At 34.7% G+C, this 22,370-nt stretch overlaps 1 protein-coding gene across 5 annotated transcripts in view; it reads left to right on the top strand.

The window, feature by feature from the left end:
* NRK (Nik related kinase) overlaps positions 1-20,059 on the top strand; it is a 135,487-nt gene extending 115,428 nt beyond the window's left edge. For 3 of the 5 annotated variants that reach the window (XM_073013493.1, XM_037988987.2, XM_007992458.3), the window contains exons 23-28: positions 1,266-1,424; positions 5,393-5,493; positions 7,757-7,906; positions 10,713-10,872; positions 14,187-14,326; positions 16,656-20,059. In XM_073013493.1, the coding sequence (XP_072869594.1) occupies positions 1,266-1,424; positions 5,393-5,493; positions 7,757-7,906; positions 10,713-10,872; positions 14,187-14,326; positions 16,656-16,751 (806 nt within the window). In that variant the 3' untranslated portion in view covers positions 16,752-20,059. Of the gene's footprint in view, positions 1-1,265; positions 1,425-5,392; positions 5,497-7,316; positions 7,458-7,756; positions 7,907-10,712; positions 10,873-14,186; positions 14,327-16,655 lie in introns of all 5 variants that reach the window. The other 2 variants (XM_073013494.1, XM_037988986.2) reach the window with 2 other exon arrangements.
* The last annotated feature ends 2,311 nt before the right edge of the window (positions 20,060-22,370 follow it).

Here is a 22,370-nt window from a genome sequence, read left to right as displayed (position 1 = left end):
TCTTCTCTAATTCTTGAGCTTCTCTCAAATGTGGAATACTTTTCCATCAAACAGTACTGAGAACATCAGTATAAGAAGATACTCAGTAGTTTAAAGCACAAATTTATTTTACCATTTAAGAAATAGAATAGCCGTTGTGTATTAGTCCATTCTCATGCTGCTATAAGGACATACATGAGACTGCGTAATTTATAAAGGAAAGGGGTTTAATTGACTCACAGTTGCATATGGCTGGGGAGGCCTCAAGAAACTTACAATCACAGCAGAAGGGAAAGCAAACACGTCCTTCTTCACATGGCAGCAGCAAGAATAAGTGCAAAGCGAAGAGGGGAGAAGCCCCTTATAAAACCATCAGATCTTGTGGTTTATAACTCACTATCATGAGAAAAGCATGAAGGTAACTGCCCCCATGATTCAATTACCTCCCAATGGGTCCCTCACTCAACACATGGGGATTACAATTTGGATTATAATTCAAGACCATATCACATAAATGTAGATATCTGAACCTTAACACTACTTCAAAAATGTTATATTAAAAACATATGAAAGATTAATCACATAAGTAAGAATCCTATTGTTGGCCCTAGAAATCATGTATAATAAACCATAAAAATGACAAAGAAAAAATGATTATAAAGTCACTATATAGGGGAAAAGAAATGTGTGATTTTTTCATGTCCTGTGTTTCCTGACTGAATTGTAAGAATTTGATGGGATTTACAATTAGGAAATTAATATTAACGATAAATTTAGTTGGAGGAATATATAATGAAACTATTCAGCTATTTTACAAGCATGCTGGAATGACAGAATACAAAGATACCCATACTGCTGTCCCTGAATACCTTAACAGTCAATATTCAGCCACCCCACTCGTACACACACACTACCAGGGACAGCTTTTAGGTCTCTGAACCCCAGAGGAGTCATGACTTAGTGAATAGTCAAGGTACAAGTGAATGGATGGTAATTATCTTGCCTGCATAGTGAAAGGCTTAACCCTGTCCCAAAAAAGGTTTAGATCCCCTTCAGAGAGGCACATAGGTAGATACTTTGACTATTTCTTGGAATTGAGAGACTAAAATAATCTGTCATATTTCCAAACCCTGAATGGGAGATTCTGATGCAATGCAGTTTTTTTACAAGTGCTTTTTACATTAATAAAAATATTTTTTAAAAGGCAAAATATCTTTACATTTTTTTCTTCTAATATATGAAAAGAAAGATTGATTTTAAATACTGTATCTTTTCTTATCTGTTAGGTCGTAAGAACAGACTTCGGGTGTATCATCTGACCTGGTTGAGGAACAAGATTTTGAATAATGATCCAGAAAGTAAAAGAAGGCAAGAAGAAATGCTGAAGACAGAGGAAGCCTGCAAAGCTATTGATAAGTTAACAGGCTGTGAACACTTCAGTGTCCGTAAGCCGCATTTCATGTTTACCACATTTCCAGATAAACAGCAATATAAATTTTGCATCGTTTCATTTGGTGAAGTACATAATTATGAAAGGCAAAGCAGAGAAAGGAAACAATTTGCAGTTTCAAACACAGACGGGATCAGGCATGTTCAGGGTGGTATGGCTATAGACAGCAACTTCAAATCAAAGAAGAGTAAATTTCACTGACACGTCTTCCAGGTCTTCTATGTTACAATCTTGGTTTTTTTTTTTTTTTTTTTTTTTTGAGAAAACATTGATTGACTAAAATAGTTATTGGTGTTCGGTTTGGTTTACCTCCTCACCTTACTTTCCTTCCCAGGCACCCTGAATATTCCAGATAAACCAGTATTTTTTTTCCTGCCTCTATATAGCTTCGCTATATAAATGATCGAGATTTATCTTCACAAACTTGGGGAGACTCATATGATACTCTCTTTCTTTTGGAACAACAGTAAGATTGAATCCCTCCTAATACTGACCAGGAAACTTAACAATGAGTTAGAAAGAAAATTCTATGATCTACTGATTCTCGCTCCCACTGTTGATATTCATGAATATAATCACTAACTATTTTCCATCTGATTAGAATGTTTTCATATACCCTTTCTCTTCACAACCATCCACTGTGAAAGATGGTAACAATCCTAGGGGTTCAGAATCCTGCTCTCAGCTGTAAAAAACTGTGAGCTAATGTCATCCCATTCTGTTCTATTTCTGAAACAAATCCTCCTCTACTCTCAGCCTTCTTTTTCTTCTTTCCCTCTTCATTAATTGCCTCTTCAGGCAAAACTGGTGGCATAGGTGAGAAATAACTGGAATCACATTATATAAATTGCAATGGGATACTTCTATCCTGACTGACTATTATTGTTCTGCATATAAAGTGACCTTCTCAGGATAGGTTTTTGTATGTGTGTGCATATGTACACATACACCACTAAAGAGGGAAATGAGTACCCAGATAACTTAAGCATTAAATAAATACACTAGTTTCTTCTAGGTTTAGGTATCACTACTTCACTCCAGATCATATTATGCAAATGTGATAATCCCAGAGGTGAAAGATATCCCCAGATGTTAACTTGGGCGTTTATATAGCAAAACTACCTCCTACTAACTTGTAAAATATTAGTTCAGTAAGAGACAGTCACAAAGGTACTTATATTGCAAATCTGCGCTCTTTGTAAGGGGTGGAATAGTTAAGTTTAGTTTTCCTGGCTGACCCCATTCCAGTCCACCTAAGCTCTCAGAACAGCAAAAAGCATTCGTCCCACTGACAGGTGGAATTAGTAGCATCTTCATACAGGAAGATAAGAACAGATCATAGTTGCCTGGTATTTTCATAGCCTTCCAAGATCCACAAGACAGTGAACTGGCACCAATTACTACCCGATATTAAATATATAGGAAGTGTTTTAAGAGAGAATATTTTTGATTGTTGGAGGATTAGTAATCATGCTCCTTTGACCTACTTGGGAGCAATGCAAAAGAAAATGCAAGAGTAAGCTAGACCCAGAGAGAGAGAGAGAGAGAGAGAGAGAAAGCTACACCCAGAGAGAGAGAGAGAGAGAGAAAGAGAGAGAGAGAGAAAGAGAATGCGTCGGGATGGCAGAAGAAATTGCAGCCAAGGAAGGGGGTTATAGTACAAAGTATAAATCTATCAGGTAAGACAACATATTCCATAAGAACCAGAAGGGCTAATCAAGAGCAAGCATATACCTAATTGTACTTTTTAATTTACCTTTTAAAACAGCCCTATTGAAATAATGTACATACCATGAGATACACTTGTTTAAAGTGCACAATTCAATGGGTTTTAGGAGGTCTATCAAGTTATGTAACAATCACCATGATCTAATTTTTATCATCCCCAAAAGAAACCCCATATTCATTAACAGTTATCCCACATTCCATCTTTCTTTACTTCCCCCTCTACCACTCACGGTCCTAGGTATCCATGATAAACTGATAAATGGTTACCTAGGACTTTCTTTCTCTATAGATTTGCCTCTTCTGGACAATTACTATAAATGGAACCATATATTATGTTGTGTTTTATGACGGACTTTTACTTAGCGTAATATTTTCAAGGTTTGTCTATGTTATATATAACATGTATCAGTGATTCCTTTTTATTGATGAGTAGTATTGCATTGAATGGATATACCACATTTTGTTTATCCATACATCAGTTGATGGACATTTGCACTCTTTCCACTTTTTGGCTATTAAAAATAATGCTACTATGAACATTTCATACATCTTCATATGTGGATATGTATGTTTTTTTTTTTTCTTGGATAGTATTGTTACACTGTTTTTCAAAGTGGTTGCACCATTTCACATTGCTATCTGTAATGTATGAGGGTTCTATATTCTCTATATACTTGTGAGCACTTGTAGATGTCTGTCTTTTGATTTTAGCCATCCCTATGGGTGTAAAGTGGGATGTTATAAAAGTTTCAATTTGCAGTTCCCTTATGATTAATGTTGTTATCTTTTCATATGTTTACTGACCATTTGGAGACATGTCTATTCAAGTCCTTTGCCTGTTTTTTAATTGGTTTGCTTATCCTTTTGCTGTTGAGTTGTAAGCATTCTTTAAGTATTCCACATACTAGACTATTTTTTTCTTTTGAGGCAGAGTCTCGCTCTGTTGCCCAGGCTGGAGTGCAGTGGAGTGATCTCAGCTCACTGCAACCTCCACCTTCCAGGTTCAAGATATTTTCCTGCCTCAGCCTCCCTAGTAGCTGAGATTACAGGTGCTTGCCACCACACCCACTTATTTTTTGTATTTTTTTTTTTTTTTAAGTAGAGATGGGGTTTCACCATGTTGGCCAGGCTGGTGTCAAACTCCTGACCTCAAGTGATCCACCCACCCTGGCCTCCAAAGAAATAGGATTACAGGGGTGAGTCACTGTGCCCAACCCATATACTAGACTCTCATCAGAATATGATTTGCAAATATTTTCTCCTATTCTGTATGTTGTATTTTCACTTCCTTGATAGTTTCCCTTGGTGCCCCAAATTTTTATTTTTGATGAAGCCTAATTTATCTTTTTTTTTTTCCTTTTCTTGCTTTATACTTTGGGTGTCAAATATAAGAATTCATTGCTATATTCAAGGTCATCAAGATTTATCCCTATGTTTACTTCCAAGAGTTTTATTGTTTTAGCTATGACATTTAGGTATTTGATCAGTTTTGAGTTAATTTTGTATATGGTGTGAGATTTGGGCTCCAACTTTACTGCTTTGCATAGGTATATCCGCTTGTCCCAGCACCATTTGTGGAAGAGACTGTTTTTTCCCTATTGAATGGTGTAACACCATTGACCATAGATGTATGGGTTTATTTGCCAGCTCCCAATTTTATTCCATTGATCTCTATGCCTCTCCTTATGTTATGTAATACCATACTGCTTTGATTACTGTAACTTGTAGTAAGCTTTGAAATTGGAAAGTGTGAGTTCTCCAACTTAGATTTTCTTTTTCAACATTGTTTGGCTTAGGAGCTTCCTAAGATTCCATGTGAAATACAGGATCAACTTTTCCATTTCTTCAATAAAAGGCCATTGGGATTTTAATAGGGATTGCATTGAACCTATGGAGACAATTTTGGACAGTATTGCTATTTCAACAATGTTAAATCTACATATCTATGAGCAGGAGAACTTTTTTCCATTTGTTTAGGTCTTCTTTAATTTCTCTCATCAAGGTTTTAGTGTATAACTTAGAGTGCTCTCGAAGGCGAATATGTATACTCCATAAAACTATACAATAATTTTGTCACCTTTTTGTGGGCATCAAATTGTAACCAAGTAACTTCCCCAAAATATACCATCTGTGCCCTTAAATTGTGGTTATGGCATTTTTTATGACAAATACAAATACTTGAGTGTTCTTGTTAACTCTGTGGCATCATTACTTTTTTGTGTTTTATCATTATAGTCCAACATGAAGAAACAACATATATTGCAATTGCTTTGAAATCATCAATTCACCTTTATGCATGGGCACCGAAGTCCTTTGATGAAAGCACTGCTATTAAAGTGAGTGATCTCCTTTTTCTTTGGATTATATGATTTTTTATTTTGAGAAGAAACTGTGAACAGAATCATACTTTGGAATACAGATGCAGAAGTATATGGCATTCTGCTATAGTTAATGGAATTTTGTTGTTAGTTTGCTTGCTTGTTTGTTTGTTTATTTTTTAGAGACAGGGTCTCACTCTCTCACTCTGGCCCAGGCTAGAGTGCAGTGGCATGATCATAGCTCACTGCAGCCTTGATCTCCCCGGCTCAAGCCATCCTCCCACCTCAGCCTCCCAAGTAGCTAGGAATACAGGCACGTATCACGCCTGGTTAATTTGTAAATATTTTGTACAGATGGTGTCTCACTAATGTAACTTGAATATACCATGTCAGTAATTACTGTTTAACCCTTTTTTAGACAATTCACAGGCACCACAGCAAGGGAGAATGCGAGGGAAATCCCCGGCCCCTCCCCTTATAAGACCTCCCCACCAGCCCCTCACTCCCAATTCCTGTAGTCAATATGAAGACCTTCTCTTCTACAGCCCCAAACACAGGCTTTGGGTACCACCCCAATGAATTGAAGCTGAGAAAGTCCCTGTTTTCTCTTAGTGGGGGGTAGAGAGCCGCGGGAAGGTAAAGAAAGGTATGGCAACGATAGAGGGGAAACACCCTTGGAAGAAAAAGGAGGGAAAAGAAAGCCTTTTCTCCAGTTACCTTGGCCACAATATGTGGGTATGGGAAGGGGTTGGATGGATCTATATTCTTTCCAAGCTGGAACTCTAAACACATTTCTCTCTAGAACTATTAACATTGTGGTTAGGCTTACTAGTACTCTTTCTACCTTTATTACCGTTTGGCTGAACTTCTATGGATAGGCCACATAAATTAACAATATAGTGTCTTAAACAACTAACTGTAAAAATGAGGGACTGTTTTTTTATCTAGAGTAACTTACTTGTAATGCTCCAGAATTCTACTTAAATGGAATTATTTTGTATTTATTCCACAGTAATGAGGGTTGACTAAAGAACCGGCAGCATTCTATCATGTCCAGTAGCTTCTAACCTGGGATGTATATCAGAATTAGCTGGAACATTTGTTGAAAGTTTAGATCTCAGACCCAACACCAGGCTGAATTAGTGGGTCTGGAGTAGGGCCTGGGAATTGATAATTTTAGCAGATGTTTCAGGTGAGTTTTAACTAGTTGATGCATAGACAGGTTTTAACAAAGCACTGATAGGGACCCATCCTGACAGATGCAGCAAAGTATTCATGAAATACTTCTGTATCTTAAGTCAGGATCTGTTTACATGGTACATTTTTTAAGGGAACACACATCACATGTATACAATAAAGATGAGCAAATTCTTATGACTACCTGCCAATGTCTATTTGCATAATAACTATGTTCTTCTATAAATAGTACAGATGACTGTATATACAGTCTGAGTCAACCCTAACACAAATCACATCCCTGATCTGATCTCCCTAAATTGGGCCTTGGTTCAGCTGTCAGTATTTGGATATGAGTTTATCCTTGGGTGTCTGCTGATTGGTCAGAGCTGCCTGGTATGGAGCTGGAAAGCGAAGAGATAAGTACCAGCAATCTGTCTAGCCTGATACACAGTTCTTGTCCAAGTCCTTACTACAGTTCTTGACTCCCACCTCACAATTACAGTATGGTGAATCCTGTGATGCTCAATCCTCTACTGTGATCTGATCTTGGCAATGAATCGCATTTGGCCTTTTGTTTTGTACTAGAAACCATAGGAGCCTAGAGTACATACTCAGTATATAATAAGTTAACATGTCTGACCCTTTTCATTCCCTACCAAGTGTGCATTGATCAATCAGCAGACTCTGAAGGAGACTACATGTCCTATCAAGCCTATATACGAATACTGGCAAAAATACAGGCAGCTGATCCAGCGAACCGGTTTAAGAGACCAGATGAGCTCCTTCATTTGCTGAAGCTCAAGGCAAGGAACTTGAAGACAGCAAACAGAATGCAGGGCCATACAAGGCTCTTATGATCATTGCCAATCTGACCTTTGAAGAGAAACTCAATATTTTGAAGATGTTGAACATAATTATTTATTTGTTGTAATAACAGATCTAAGAAAAACTGTAATTCACAAGTCTCTAAATACAATATGCCATTTTAAAAATCCACCTGGGGTTTATACACTAATAAACCTGACAAAAGAGTGAGGGAATTTTTGCCTTAGTTAGAATGTCATTTTTGGCCTTTTGGCCATATTTGGTTTTATATTCACAGGTATTTCCAACACTTGATCATAAGCCAGTGACAGTTGACCTGGCTATTGGTTCTGAAAAAAGACTAAAGATTTTCTTCAGCTCAGCAGATGGATATCACATCATTGATGCAGAATCTGAGGTTATGTCTGATGTGACCCTGCCAAATAATGTAAGATAATACCTTCAGATTCCTAGAAATTATTGCATACCACCATTTGAGTTTTTCCAGCTGTCAAAACTCTGAAAGGTTTACGCATATGATTAGCAATGTTTATACCGGAACTGAGACATAAAAGGTAAGTACAGAGTGCCAGAAAGTGGTCTTGCATAAACAAAAAACACTGATGATCCCTTAGTTTAGAAAGCTGAGTATATTCTGCAGATAGATTTTGCTTGTCTTGCCCAATGCTTTTTTGTTTTTAATGAATAAAGTTTACACTTAAAATCTGGACTTCTACTGATACATCAGAAGACCTGATAGCATCAGTGCCACATTACTATCTAACCATTATCAATTGGAATTGATTCATTCATGGCTCCTTTTAGATAGGATATATGCTCTATATTTTCTACCCATTTATGTTTATATATTTATAATAACTGACCATAAAGTGTATTTGATTTTGCAGTACTTGCTTTATTTTTCTTCACTTCACAATGCATTAACAAATTTTTTAAAAATACAACACCACTATTGCAGCATTATTATGTGTATCCTTATTCTTTATTATATTACTTCAACTGTGACATAACAGCAAATTATCATAAAATGTTCTCTTATCTGGTTAATTATAGTTAGTATTTCTGATCAAAAGATTCAGCACTTTAAAAGCAGATACTCCTCAACTCTTAAATAATTATATTTTGTGAAAATGTGGCACAACATCTAAAATATAGATTGTCATAAAAATATTATGCACATCATTTACATAAAGAGTTTGAACATACTATAATATCCCTCACACATACCATACAAAATATAATTCTACTGTGTCTCAAATTTGATATTGGAAATGATGTTTGTCCTATTGAAATTTTTATTTAAAAGAAAGGCCTAACCCAACAGTTTCTCTGTTTCACTATATTTAAATTCCCACTTTTTAGACAACCAAAATTTTAACAGTTTTGCATTATACAAAAAGTCCAGGAGAAAACTTTGATGTATTTTCAAATTACCATAGTTGTGTGATATTTTGAACAGCTCTCAGAATTGTCTCATATGTCTCTAACAAATTACATAAATCAATTGTCAGGACATTAGTGGGGACAATTTTGTAAAAGTCTTTTGGTCATATTAAAGATAATTAGCTTATTACTCAGTTGTTGCCCATGATTATATAGAAATCATACTGTTGATAATGTAGAAAATACAGAAACAATCTTAGCCAAAGCCACTTAAACATGAGGTCAGGTTAATTTTGATATAGCTATTGTACTCTTCAGTTGGAGTGTCTTCCGTAGCTTCCTGCATTTTTTAAATGTTGTGTCAGATAGCTTTTATTAAGAATCTAGTGCAGTATTGAACATTGCAGCATTGGTCCATGTTTACACTTATTTGAAAAGTAATTCAGGAATGTTGACCCCTGTGTTTCACATGATTAATAAGCAAGGAAAGTCATTTCCTTTTGAAGCAATTTGTTAGTTAGAGATGAGTTCTTAAAAATCACTTTCTGACCCAATTAGGATACCTTGTGTATATTAAAAAATATTTTTAGCTAAATACTCTAATGTCTTGACCCATTAAAAGAGAAAAGGACTCTATTATCAGGGATGTGGGTGTCTTCTGAGAAAGAATGTACTAAAAATAATATTTTTCCAAGAGTTCCAGATTACAAAAGCTGTAATGATACAAGGGAATCATGTGTGCTGAAGAATATCTGGTTACTTCAGGAATCATCTGAGAAGCATCTGAGGCTGTCTGAATTTGCAGCAGTCCAGTTTTTCTCTAAACAGATTTTATTGAGACAACCTTCTTTTCTGCAATTTCTTTTACTCTCTTCCTTTATCTTTGTTTTTTTTTTCTGATTCAATTGCTCATGCAAGTGCCCAGGGAACGCATTAAAATTGCTTTTCGTCTCTGGATCCCCATTTTAGTTATCAGGATTGTTGTTGCTGGGACATGGCCTCAAGCACCTGGCCTGAGTACTCTGGGGTTGGCAAGTATAGTTTCTGACTTTTTTTTTTTTTGTAATGTGATAGTTTGGAGAAATCATAGAGGAACACAATTTTTCATCTGCAGGGAAATACTGTTAATGTGACAATATCTGTAGTTTAAGAAAATTTTGTTGCATTGTTTTGTGCATCATGAAATTTAGAAATGCTTAGATATTTCTTAGTATTTCATATTATGTCACCAAATACGTCCTTGTGTATCTTAAATGCATTTGAAATTATATTAATTGGAAAAGAAATTCTAACATTTTTGCAAAGGGAGAAATGACTTAAAGTTATATTTCAAGCTGTGGAGACTATTATAAAGCTGTCCCTTGTAAGCATTTTCAGTTCAAGCTATTTTTTAGATTAGTTTTCTATTTCTAATTAGAATGAGTTGGTTGATAGGCAAGTATTGTGTGTTTGTTACTTGGTTTATACATTAATTACCAAAGTATTTATTAATGTGCTGAAATGAATTTTAAACCCAAGTCTGTAACAAGTAGTGTTTCTTCTATTATGATACATAATAATTTGTGAAATGTCAAGAAATCTCTCTGTGTTGGAAATACATCTTTGCTTTTTTAAAATAAGGCTTTCTCCTAATTATAAAGAAGAATATTTAACAGCTATGACTTTATGACATAAAGAAAGCAGCTCTTTTCAAATATTGCATAGCATGCTTATTAATTTGGAAATAGAGGTTTCTCTTCCTCCTTACTCTTTGAACCTCTTTTGGTCTTTATTGCTCTGCCGAGCTGCTTCAATTAAAGTAGTAGTGATAAAATATTGGACATATAAATCTTTATGAAACATAATTCCAGCCCCTGGAAATCATTATACCACAGAATATCATCATTTTACCTGATTGCCTGGGAATTGGCATGATGCTCACTTTCAATGCTGAAGCCCTCTCTGTGGAAGCGAATGAACAACTCTTCAAGAAGATTCTTGAAATGTGGAAAGACATACCATCTTCTATAGGTATGTATACAATTTCTTTCTTCTTCGGGACCCCAGAGAAACTTTTCATGGGTAAAAAAAAGTGTCCTAAGAAAAGATTTCCTGAATTATTACATTTTCTTAAGACACATAAGATTAATTTGGGGTTCTGCATAATTATTCCCTTAGTAAGATGATGCCTGTATCTGTCCTATGCTTAATGAATTCAGAAGAGTACCACAAAGAGACTCATTTTGGTTATCTGAGTTATTTGCAATATTGTATAATTGAAATGAGAGCTAATTCCTTTCCACAAAATCTATAATTTTATTGTAACTCCCTTTACTTGCAGAATTTACACAGATATTGGAAATGCTTCTTTTCATCACACTTATTGTGGGGTTTATCTTTATCTTAGGAGACTGCCAACTAGTACAAAAGAGCCAAATACTTCCAATTTTATAGTCAGTAGAGTTCTATTTTGTGAATGATATTCCTGTGAAGAATCAAATCATTTAGAAAAGTGATAGATATGACTGACTGGAGTGCCTGTTAGGTACCAACCAGGTGGCAACAAAGAAAAATGCCTTTTCATCTTCATCAAACCAGGACATTTTTTTCTTCCTAGCCAAAGCAGGACTGCTGATCTGGGAAATACAAATAATTTGAGATTCTTGTATATGTTCTGAGGCTCACTGACCCTAGACGTGATTCTAGATAGGGAACATAATGCATACGAAAAGTAAAAATATTAGAGAGAGTAGAATGATTAGCTGGAGGATAGCTATTATAGAAAAGAGAAGTTTAATGGAGCAAATAAAGGAAAAAGAAAGCTCTGTGTGTGTGTGTGTGTGTGTGTGTGTGTGTGTGTGGAGAGAGAGAGGCTTAACAATTGCATCAGATATTACTAAGTGTTCCCACTTCCAAAACATTGTGTCCCATCTCAGAAAGCAAGCTAGCTCAGTAGCTAGGTTAAGTGGCAGATGTAGGTGTTTTGAGACTAAGGTGGAAATTATGTGATGCCATATGAACTAAGTACTTGGACTCAGCAAATAACCTTTGCTTTAAGTTTAGAATTTTTAGTCTATGTTGTTGTTGACAACATAGAGACACAGAGAGAGAGAGAGAGAGAGAGAGAGATGGTCTGTCAAATGATAAGGCAGATTCTTCTGTAATCTCTATAAAATGACTAAATATGATCCTCATGTGGCTTTAAGGACCACTTTAAAAGAACTGCTTTTTAATGAACTTTTTTTTATATGAGATAATGGCACTTTGCATTGCATCTGCAGAATCCTTCTTTTTTTTTTTTTTTTTTTTTTTTTTTTTTTTTTTTTTTTGCATATATAGTCAGTGTTAAGGATTGTCCTGAAAACCTGCTCCAATTTCCTCAAACAAGTAAGAACTCACAGAGGGTTTAAAACCAGATTTAAGTGACAGAAGATAAATGCTTACAGTATAATTGACATATCTGGGGCAAAAGAAAGTACAAATAATGACTCATGTTCTATACTTGACAGTGGCACTTTTGTGATCCATATGATAATCAGAAATGGTCATAAGGAAATTCAGTTCAAATAGGAAACTGAGCAAACCCCTATATTTATGCCAGTAGACAATTATAAGGGTCAAAGGGAACTTGCGAAGTCATCTGGTACAGCTCTTGTCCTCAGGCAGGACAACTTCTGACCTAAAACAAAAAACGCTATTTTAAGTTGCTAGAATTTGAAAGACAGCTACATGTGAAATAAATTACAGTACTATAAGAACATGATATTTTAGTTTGTATATTAAGGATATTTTGAAAGTATGCTAAAGACTACCATATAACACTGATATTAAGGAAATCAATTACCATATTTTTCTGTCTAAAAACAACTGCTTTGTTATTTAAAACTAATCCAGATCCAGATTTCCCCAATTTAAATTTTACGTTTTCTTAAGTTATAGTAAATGTGTTCAAATCATCGCTCTCCATTTCCAAACAAATATATACAGGCTTAACAATTGCATCAGGTATTATTAAGTGTTCCCACTTCCAAATCATTGTGTTTCATCTTAGAAAGCAAGCTAGCTCTCAGTAGCTAGATTAAGTGGCAGATGTAGGTGTTTTGGGACTAAGGTGGAAATTATGCGATGCCATATGAACTATGTACTTTGTCTCAGCAAATAGCCTGAGCTTTAAGTTTGGAATTTTTGGTCTATATTGTTGTTGACAAAAATACCGTTTTTAATAAAGTAGTCACATAGGTGAAGAAATTCAACTCTAGAAAGACTAAATCTGTTACTTCTTCCCAACCCTCTGGAGACTGATTTTCCTTATTTCCCTTATATCTGGAGTTATTTTAATTCTAGTCTGAAATTTGACTTATAAAGTCTTCTTCCAGGATAACCATTTTTCTTAGTCAATTTATTCCTTTTATAATAGAAAAAACGAAAAAGTAATTAATTGAATTCTGATTTTAATCATGTTAACATGAGAATGAAGATGGCTTATTTTGTTGTTTCCTAGACTATTTTAACTTGAGTTTAAAATCTTGATATTATTTTACATGTCAGGATTGTATTTGCTTATGGAATTTTTCCCCATGAAGTACATAAAGAATATTAAATTGAAAGTTAAAAATGTACTAATAGTGCTGTTCCTTGTGTCAAAAAATACTTTACAGCACCAAATAACTGACTGACTACATAATTAGGTTTAAGGTAATTATTGTCATAATCTATATTTGTCACAAAGTATTATAAAATAGAGTCAAAAAGTTAAAATCTTAATAAATATTTCCTGAGCAGGAAAAAAACCTTAAGAATATCAAAGTAGCTTTGGTTCTGCTTATAAAATGATAATTTATTGAATTGCATTAGGGTTGCTACAGTCATTATTTGAGCAAGTCATTTTTTAACAATTTTAATTTTTTAAGAGTCAGGTTTTCATGTATGTCACTGGAGCACAAATATACACCCTTATTAGGAGCCCTTATTAAGAATGCTGTGTGTCACTTATACTATAAAATAAAGAGTGGCTGTGAGTAGATTACAGTGTCTACAAACGGGATAGAATTAGTCCTTAGCTTTTTCTGTGGTCTTAGAGGATATGAATACAAGAATTAAATAATTGAGACCTGGTAATTAAATGTTGATTACAATGGTGCCTTTAGATAGCCAGTTTGAACACCACTCTTGAGCAGCAAAATGGTCAAACAACTGACTATAGGCGGGAAAAACAGGATGTGCTAACCTGAACTGTAACAATAGCCTCTTAATAAACAAACACTGACCATAGTTATAATTTTCTATGACTGCCGGAAAGATTTTGTGTTTTTCTGAATTTTTTTTTTTTTTCATTTGTATTGTAGCTTTTGAGTGTACACAGCGAACCACAGGATGGGGCCAAAAGGCCATTGAAGTGCGCTCTTTGCAATCCAGGGTTCTGGAAAGTGAGCTGAAGCGCAGGTCAATTAAGAAGCTGAGATTCCTATGCACCCGGGGTGACAAGGTATAGCTTACACCCTCCAGTTACAGCAAAAATAGCGCAACCATTGAAAATGAACTAACAAAAGAAATTTATGTCCTTTTCCTTCTGGCTATAAATATATTTGTGGTATATTTTTCAAACTGGCATGCTATTGATTAAAAAACAATTTTATATTTTGCGGTAGAAACACTAATATGGTAAGTAATGAAATTTGGTTTCGAAAGAAGCTCATTTTGAAAAAATAAGAAAAAATTCTAGTTATGTCTTAAGCAAAGCTTAGCCATTATTTTATTTGGTTCAAAATACTTTATTGTCTTTGATTCATAGTGCCTTTCATGTTCATACTAAAATGATATTTTTAAGCAAAATCCTTGAGCAAATCTTTTGTAGCTTTCAACAAAATTCAATAACAGAAGGAAAATGTACTTACGTTTGCTGAGCACCTAATTGTATAGTAGGCCTTGTGCTAGGTACTTTAACAGTTATCTCAATTTGTCTTCATAAGTGGGTGTTACGATGTTTATTTTGCAAAACATAAAAATAAAATCAATATTTGGCAATTATTTGTATTATTTGATCAATTTTAACAACTAATTCAAATAGTTTAGATGGAAAATTTTGTGGTATAAGACTATTACCATTCCTACCTATTATAGGAAATAACAGTGTGAAGAAATAGTCCTAATAGGACTAGGAAACATTCATATTGAGAAGAGATTGCAGAGGGTTTGAGTTAATATCAGAACAGCCAGGATAAAGCACTGTACATCAAGCAAAGTTGCCAATTTACATGTAAAGAAATGCAATGGCAAAAACCTGTGTTTCAGGTCAGCAAGACCTAGAATGCAGTCCTGTCTCTAACCAGGACTAACTAGGTTAGAGAACCTGAGAAGTTTGATTAATCTTTCTGATCCTTAGTTCCTTCATCTCCAAAATAGAAATATTAATAACTGCTTTGGGAGCAATTGTGACAACTAGTCATATCCGTAAGCATCTCACAGATTGCCTGTAACATCAAATATGTTAAGTCAAGAATGACTAGCATATATTTTTAAAAGTTTTATAATGTTGTCTCTTTATTATGAGGTAAAATTACTTACTGTGAAATGTAAAATACTGTTTTCATATACACTTAAAGCCCTGCATCCCCCTCAACTGTAAGGCCACAGTGAAATTCTGTATAGGTTTATGAAGACTTTTATTTAATTAGGTATAAAGCAGATCTTAGAAGAGTTAAGCGAGGGCATTTTAAATTTTATTTAACTCAGTACAGTCATATAATTTTTTCTTAAAAGATTATTTTTTTTCTTGATGACTACTAACCGAAGTAACTATGATTGCTGCCTTTGTCTAATATTAAATACTTTTAATATTTAAATTGTAATAATTTCAAATATTTTCTTTTATCAAGCAACATGTACGGTTACATACTCTGTAAGCTCACAGTATCACAAATTAGAGACTCCCTGCCTCCCTTTGTCACACTTAGTATATCTTGTCATCATCATTATGTCACAAAGTCTCCTAAATATAGTCACTGTGGATGTCAGAAGCCTTAGTCTTAACAAGGAGGCCTTTGTTTGATATTTATGTGCATATTTTATTCTAATTTTCTTTATGGTACAGCCCACATTTACACAACATGTCCCTCTCTAAGCCACTGCGTTTAACTCATTTTATCAATCTATTGATGTCAGTCCATTTTGCTGAAATAGAAAATTGAGTGGATGTTAAGTGCTCTCACCATAAAAATGATAACCACGTGAGGTGATACATTTGTTAATTAACTAGATTTAACAATTCCACAGTGTATATGAACTTCAAAACATCCTTTTGTATGTGATAAAACATACAGTATTATCTGTTTGTTACATTTTTTAATATTAAAAAATAATGAAAAGAAAAAAAAAGAAAACTACACCAAGTAGAAAATTTCAATGGCTTCTTAAATACAAGCAGCAATGGTAAACAACACCTAAATAATTTGTTTCCTTATATTAAAAGAAAAGTCATCTTGAATATAAGCAGAGGATTGTTTTAAAAAGCAAAGAATTATTGCCCCCAAATTATCAAGAACTTCAGCAAATGAAGGTCACCTACAAAATTACTAATTTTATTTAACCATATAAATTATAATTATGTAGAATATAGTAAAAAGTTGTTTTAAAAATATATAATTTAGACTCCAAACTAATTTAAACTCATTCTTTCATTTGAAAAACAAACTGTTCCACAAAACAGTAAGGCTTAATGTTTTAATTAGCAGATGCAGATGAAATTATAGTTATATCAAATATCTGGTTGCAATGTATTAAATATCTGTTGACAGTGTATTTCTTTCTTTTTCAAGCTGTTCTTTACCTCTACCCTGCGCAATCGCCACAGCCGGGTTTACTTCATGACGCTTGGAAAACTTGAAGAGCTCCAAAGCAATTATGGTGTCTAAAAGTTTCCAGTGATTTATTACCACATTATAAGCATCATGTATAGGCAATTTGCATCTTCAGATTTCAGAGATTAAATAAGCATTCAGTTTTATTTTTAGTAAAGATTAAATCCAAAACTTTTAATGTAGCACAGAATAGTTTTAATGAGAAATGAAACTTTATGTATAAAATTAACTATAGCAAGCTCTATGTACTCCAATGGTGTACAGTAACTTTTGCACAAACTTTGTAACTTTTGTTACTGTGAATTCAAACATTACTCTTTGGACAGTTTGGACAGTATCTGTATTCAGATTTTACAACATGGAGTAAAGAAACCTGTTATGAATTAGATTACAAACAGCCTTCAAAATAATTGGCACTGGGATAAGATTTTTCAGAAAAAGAAAAATATCGACAAACTGTATGTGATTTTTCCAAAGTTATATGAATAACCAAAGGTTTAGTCAAGAAACAAAAATCTTAAAGATTGTTATAACCCAGACTAAGGTTGAACAACCTGCATGCCCAGAGAAAACTATGGTGACAAAGGGGAAAAGGCCACCACCCTTTTTCTCACTGATTCATGACAATTAAGCCTATAGTTAAAGACCAGTTTTGTTCTTTTCACCCATTTTTAGCTGGTTTCTCTTGATAAGAAGAAAGGAAGAAAGCCCCAGATGCTTGGTTTTTCTCAGACCCCCAAAAGATGTGCAATAGCTGTTGTTACAAACCACCAAATAATACAGTTGTGAGCCTGAATACAGGACTGAACTCCTATACACATGTACTGTAGAATGAGTATTTTTTAATACCTTAAGGTGGGCGTCAAATTCTGCTCCCCAAAGCAGATAGACTGATTTATCAAAATTATTATCTGGCCAACAGTGTGGCTATCAGACAGCATCAAATATTTTCCCAATCCAAGATTAGACTACACAAAAGCTTCCTTCCAATATTAAACAAAAGGAATTAAACATAACAATGAAAAAACTTTGCTAATATCTGTGTTTTTCAGGTTTCTGTTTTTGTACAATCAGAAATTAAACATATTCAGTGATAAGTTCATATGTAAGGACTTAATGTTAAAGGTTAAAAAAAATTCACAAAATGTACAACTTTCACCATATATATAAGCCTGCAAAATTAGAGTAGTGAAAGTCATGCTAGTCCATAACCCAAATATGTTATAGACGCCATAAACAGGTGATATTTGGTCACCTATGGTAACTGCTACCTGATGAAGAGCATAATTTCTGCATATCCATCCTCAATACCATGGTAAGTTCTGGGGCAATAGAGAAGCAACAGAACTGCCACAAAGTATACCTCAATATAATTCCTCTAGTTCTGCTTCTAAAATCTGAGAACAGTGCTAGTGGGAAAATAATTTTCAAACTACCTGGTTAACCAAAATACAAAAGCAGCTGACTATGTGTGATTTCATACTAGCACATTTCTTGGCACTTAGTGCCAGAAATGAAGATTTGGATTTTCCTAACAACTCACATCAAGAATGTAGTGTAGTTCATTATTGAGAATTTAGGAAAGCCTGAATCCATGAATTAAGGAAATAAATGTGACTCACATTTCTTTTACTGTGACACAATAATGTGATCCTTAAACTGGCTTATCCTTGAGTGTTTACAACTCAAACAACTTTTTGAATGCAGTAGCTTTTTTAAAAAAACAAATTTTATGTCAAATTTTTTTTCTTAGAAGTAGTCTTCATTATTATAAATTTGTACACCAAAAGGCCATGGGGAACTTTGTGCAAGTACCTCATCGCTGAGCAAATGGAGCTTGCTATGTTTTAATTTCAGATAATTTCCTCATATAAGTAGTGTGTAGAACCAAGTCTTTTAATAATTCATTCTTTTCTTCATAATATTTACTCAAAGTTAAGCTTAAAAATAAGTTTTATCTTAAAATAATATTTGAAGACAATAAGACAGTAAACTATTTTAGGAAGTCAACTCCCATTGTGCTCTGTGGCAGTTATTCTGGTAAAAATAGGCAAAAGTGACCTGAATCTACAAAGATGTCCCAAAGTAACCGAGTAAGAGAGATTGTAAATGATAAACCGAGCTTTAAAGGATAAAGTGTTAATAAAGAAAAGAAGCTGGACACATGTCAAAAAGGGAGATTGAAATGTTAGGTAATCGTGTAGAAAGGACAGAAAATGTTTAAAGTGGCTCATACGTAACGAATATTTCCGACTTAGATGTAAATCCATCTGGAATATTTACATCCTTTGCCAGCTGAAACAAGACAGTGAAGGGACAATGCTATTTCATGGTCAGTTTGTTTTGTAAGAGACAGAAGAAATTATATCTATACATTACCTTGTAGCAGCAGCACCTGGAAGCCCCAGCCCATCACAGAAGTGTGGAGGGGGGCTCCTGACTGGACAATTTCCCTAGCCTTGTGATTTGAAGCATGAAAGTTCTGGCAGGTCATGAGCAGCACTAGGGATAGAGTATGGTTTTATTTTGGCGTAATTTAGTTTTTTCAACAAAGCCCTTGTCTAAAACAAAAGGCATTATTGGAAATATTTGAAAACTAGAAAATGATGGATAAAAGGACTGATAAAATTTCTGAGCCGGGTGCAGTGGCTCACACCTGTAATCCCAGCTCTTTGGGAGGCTGAGGCAGGCGGATCATGAGGTCAGGAAATCGAGACCATCCTGGCCAACACAGTAAAACCCTGCCTCTACTAAATATACAAAAAATTAGCCGGGTGCGGTGGTGGACGCCTGTAGTCCTAGCTACTCGGGAGGATGAGGCAGAAGAACGGCGTGAACCCGGGAGGCAGAGCTTGTAGTGAGCTGAGATCAGGCCACTGCACTCCAGCCTGGGAGACAGAGTGAGACTCCGTCCCAAAAAAAAAAAAAAAAAAAAAAAAAAAAGCCAAGAAAATTTCTGAGTGACTGTCAGTAAAAGTAAGGTAAGAGCCCCAGAAGAAACAGTAAGAAGGGATAATCATTAAGATAGTAAAACAGGCAAAGCAGAATCACATGTGCACACACACACGTAAACATTGGAATGCATAAGTTTTAATATTTTAGTGCTATCAGTTTCTAGATGCATTAATTACTAAGTGCCATCTCCCAAGATTCAGTTAGTTGAAACAGTATCCATAAACTAGGAATAATGCCACATGCATTCAATGGGATCTTTTAGGTACTCTTCAGTTTGTTTCAAGAAATATGCCTACTGAAATCAAATGAATTTGTAATCAATGTGTACTTCAAGACTGCTAATTGTTTCGTCTGAAAGTCTACAATGAATCATTGTTCAACCTTGAAAAATAAAGTTTTGTAAATCATCGGTTGATGTCATTTTTGAAATATACTTATCTAATATGATGGAATTAGGACTTGTTCAAATAATATTCATTTTTTTAAAGTATATAATAATGATCTGATTGGAATATGTTAGGGGTTCAGCTTGTTGCATTCGGAATTCTGGCCAAAGAGGGATATATTAATCTGATTTAAAAAATACCTTCTGGCTACAGTGGTGAAATTAGAAGCTGATTGAAAAATTTTCCTCTAAATATATAGGACTTTACACATAGGCATAGATTCACATGGTATGGGTAAAACTCAAGCAAGTTTCAATGCTGCCTTCCCTCCCATCCCACCCCAGTATTTTCAAGTCCCGAGGAGAGGAAAGGTGAAGAACTCTATCCACAGAGTGTCTTTCATTTAAGAAGGGTTTTAGTGCAGGCTGATGGCGGAATACAGAAGACAGAGTAATCATGGCAGGTTTTAAAAGAAGCTGAGTCCCTTTCTTGAGGACCAGAAGAACAGAACTTCCCTCAGCAGGTCTTGACAAAGGAGTATTAAAAGTATAGTCCCATGCACATCCTGTCATCTCGGGACATTTTGGAGAGGTGTTCATCAGGCTTACTCATTAGAGCCTGTTGGGTATTGTCCTAATTTGGCTTGTATGGCCAGGCATTCTGGAGCTGGGCTACCTGGACACATCATGCTTATCCAGGTTGTTAAGGGCTGAATTCAAAATGTTTCATTACAATCAAATTGTTTTACTCAACTTTATTGTAGGGTACACTGACTTCAGCTACTTTAAGGGACAGTGTTATGAGCGAAGGAATAGAAGTATCATCACAAATTGGAATTAGCTCAGACAGGGTGAGTCCCTAAGGCTGATAGAGGGTATTATTCTGGGGACTCTTTACCAAAGCTTGGGGACAGGATAGGTCATGACTAGAAGTCATTAGTTATTCACTATTAGTAACTTGCAGGAGCAATGGGGTCTAAGGACGTCCATACTGCAAATCTATTGACTGAATCTTTTCTTTTTTTAACACTAATTTCCATCCGATATGATAGTATTTTTTTTAATAGAGCCCTTACCCCTAATTTAAGAATACTCAGGGTCTTAAGGATAATAAAGCCATTGAGTATTGCTACTTCTTAATTCAAAAAACTGATTGGTGGCAACTAATGAATTAAGGTCAAACATATTTTAGATATCATTGTCACATGTCACATTTTACGTTGTTCACAACCATCTCAACTGATCTAAAAATAATAGTTCAAGAAAGAGTAAAATGGATTCTATATGGACTTGTATTTTCAGAAGCTAGTCCACAGCCTACTTTGTAAATATATACAACATAAGACTTGGGATTAACTTTTTCTTACAGTTTTGTCACCTTGTATGTCAAAGTCTCTTGTTTGGTGCTTAACATACAGAAACTGTTCAATAAAAACATGAATTGAAGGGCAGAAATGGGCCCCTTTCGTTTTGCCTGGATTGTCTTTGGTGCTATTGTATCTACAACCACTTAAAACTCAGAAATCCATTTGTTGTTTCATGAAAGTATCATCTGTGTTCTGGTGACCAAAATGTCACGACCTATTACTGGTAATTTCAAAAGATTTTACCCCACAAACCTGAAGTGAAACAAAGGATAGGTCAATATAGACATTGAGTCTTACTAAATTTTACTTACCTACCTTTACAACAACACATAAAGGCCACTATAACCCTTCAGCAATTACTCAAGGCTCATAAATAATGACAAACAACATTTAGTAAAATAATAACACAAAAAGTAAACAAGCCATTTAACTGGTTGTTTTATGCAGACATTTGGTTTGAAGGTGACTGTTTTTCTCAAGATTAACTCTTTATGTTGTATCATCCCGAGACATATTTAAGGACCTTCAGAGCTTGTCAGTATACTTTCTCATCCAAAATTTTTAATTATGTTCCTATAAACAGCTAGATATCAGGCATTTCCTAAAGGTATGTTTTGTTTTGTTTTTGTTTTGTTTTGTTTTGTTTGCAGTTGAAAGAGTCTGTCTGATTTGCAGGTAGGTAGGTACCTCTAAAATGCATACCAAATGGAATCATCTATCCAAAAGTCTATAAAGTAAACATGCAACACCATAAAGTTGAGTCTCACATGTCCAAATAGTTGGAAATGAATGGAATGAAGTTCAAAGCAAATTGAGCCACGAAAAAGGAAAAGCTTTTCTCCACAGGTAAAATTTAAATTATGTAAAAAGTTGGGAAAGTATGGGCTTCATTTGATATTGTAAAAACTATGAGTTTTACTCCCCAAACAAATATGCAGAATCCAAGAAAACAAAAACAGTTATTTG

Source organism: Chlorocebus sabaeus, chromosome X (assembly GCF_047675955.1).
Source record: "Chlorocebus sabaeus isolate Y175 chromosome X, mChlSab1.0.hap1, whole genome shotgun sequence".
Classification (NCBI taxonomy): domain Eukaryota; kingdom Metazoa; phylum Chordata; class Mammalia; order Primates; family Cercopithecidae; genus Chlorocebus; species Chlorocebus sabaeus.
Note: the sequence above shows the minus strand (reverse complement) of the source record. Positions and strands in the feature narration are given on the sequence as shown.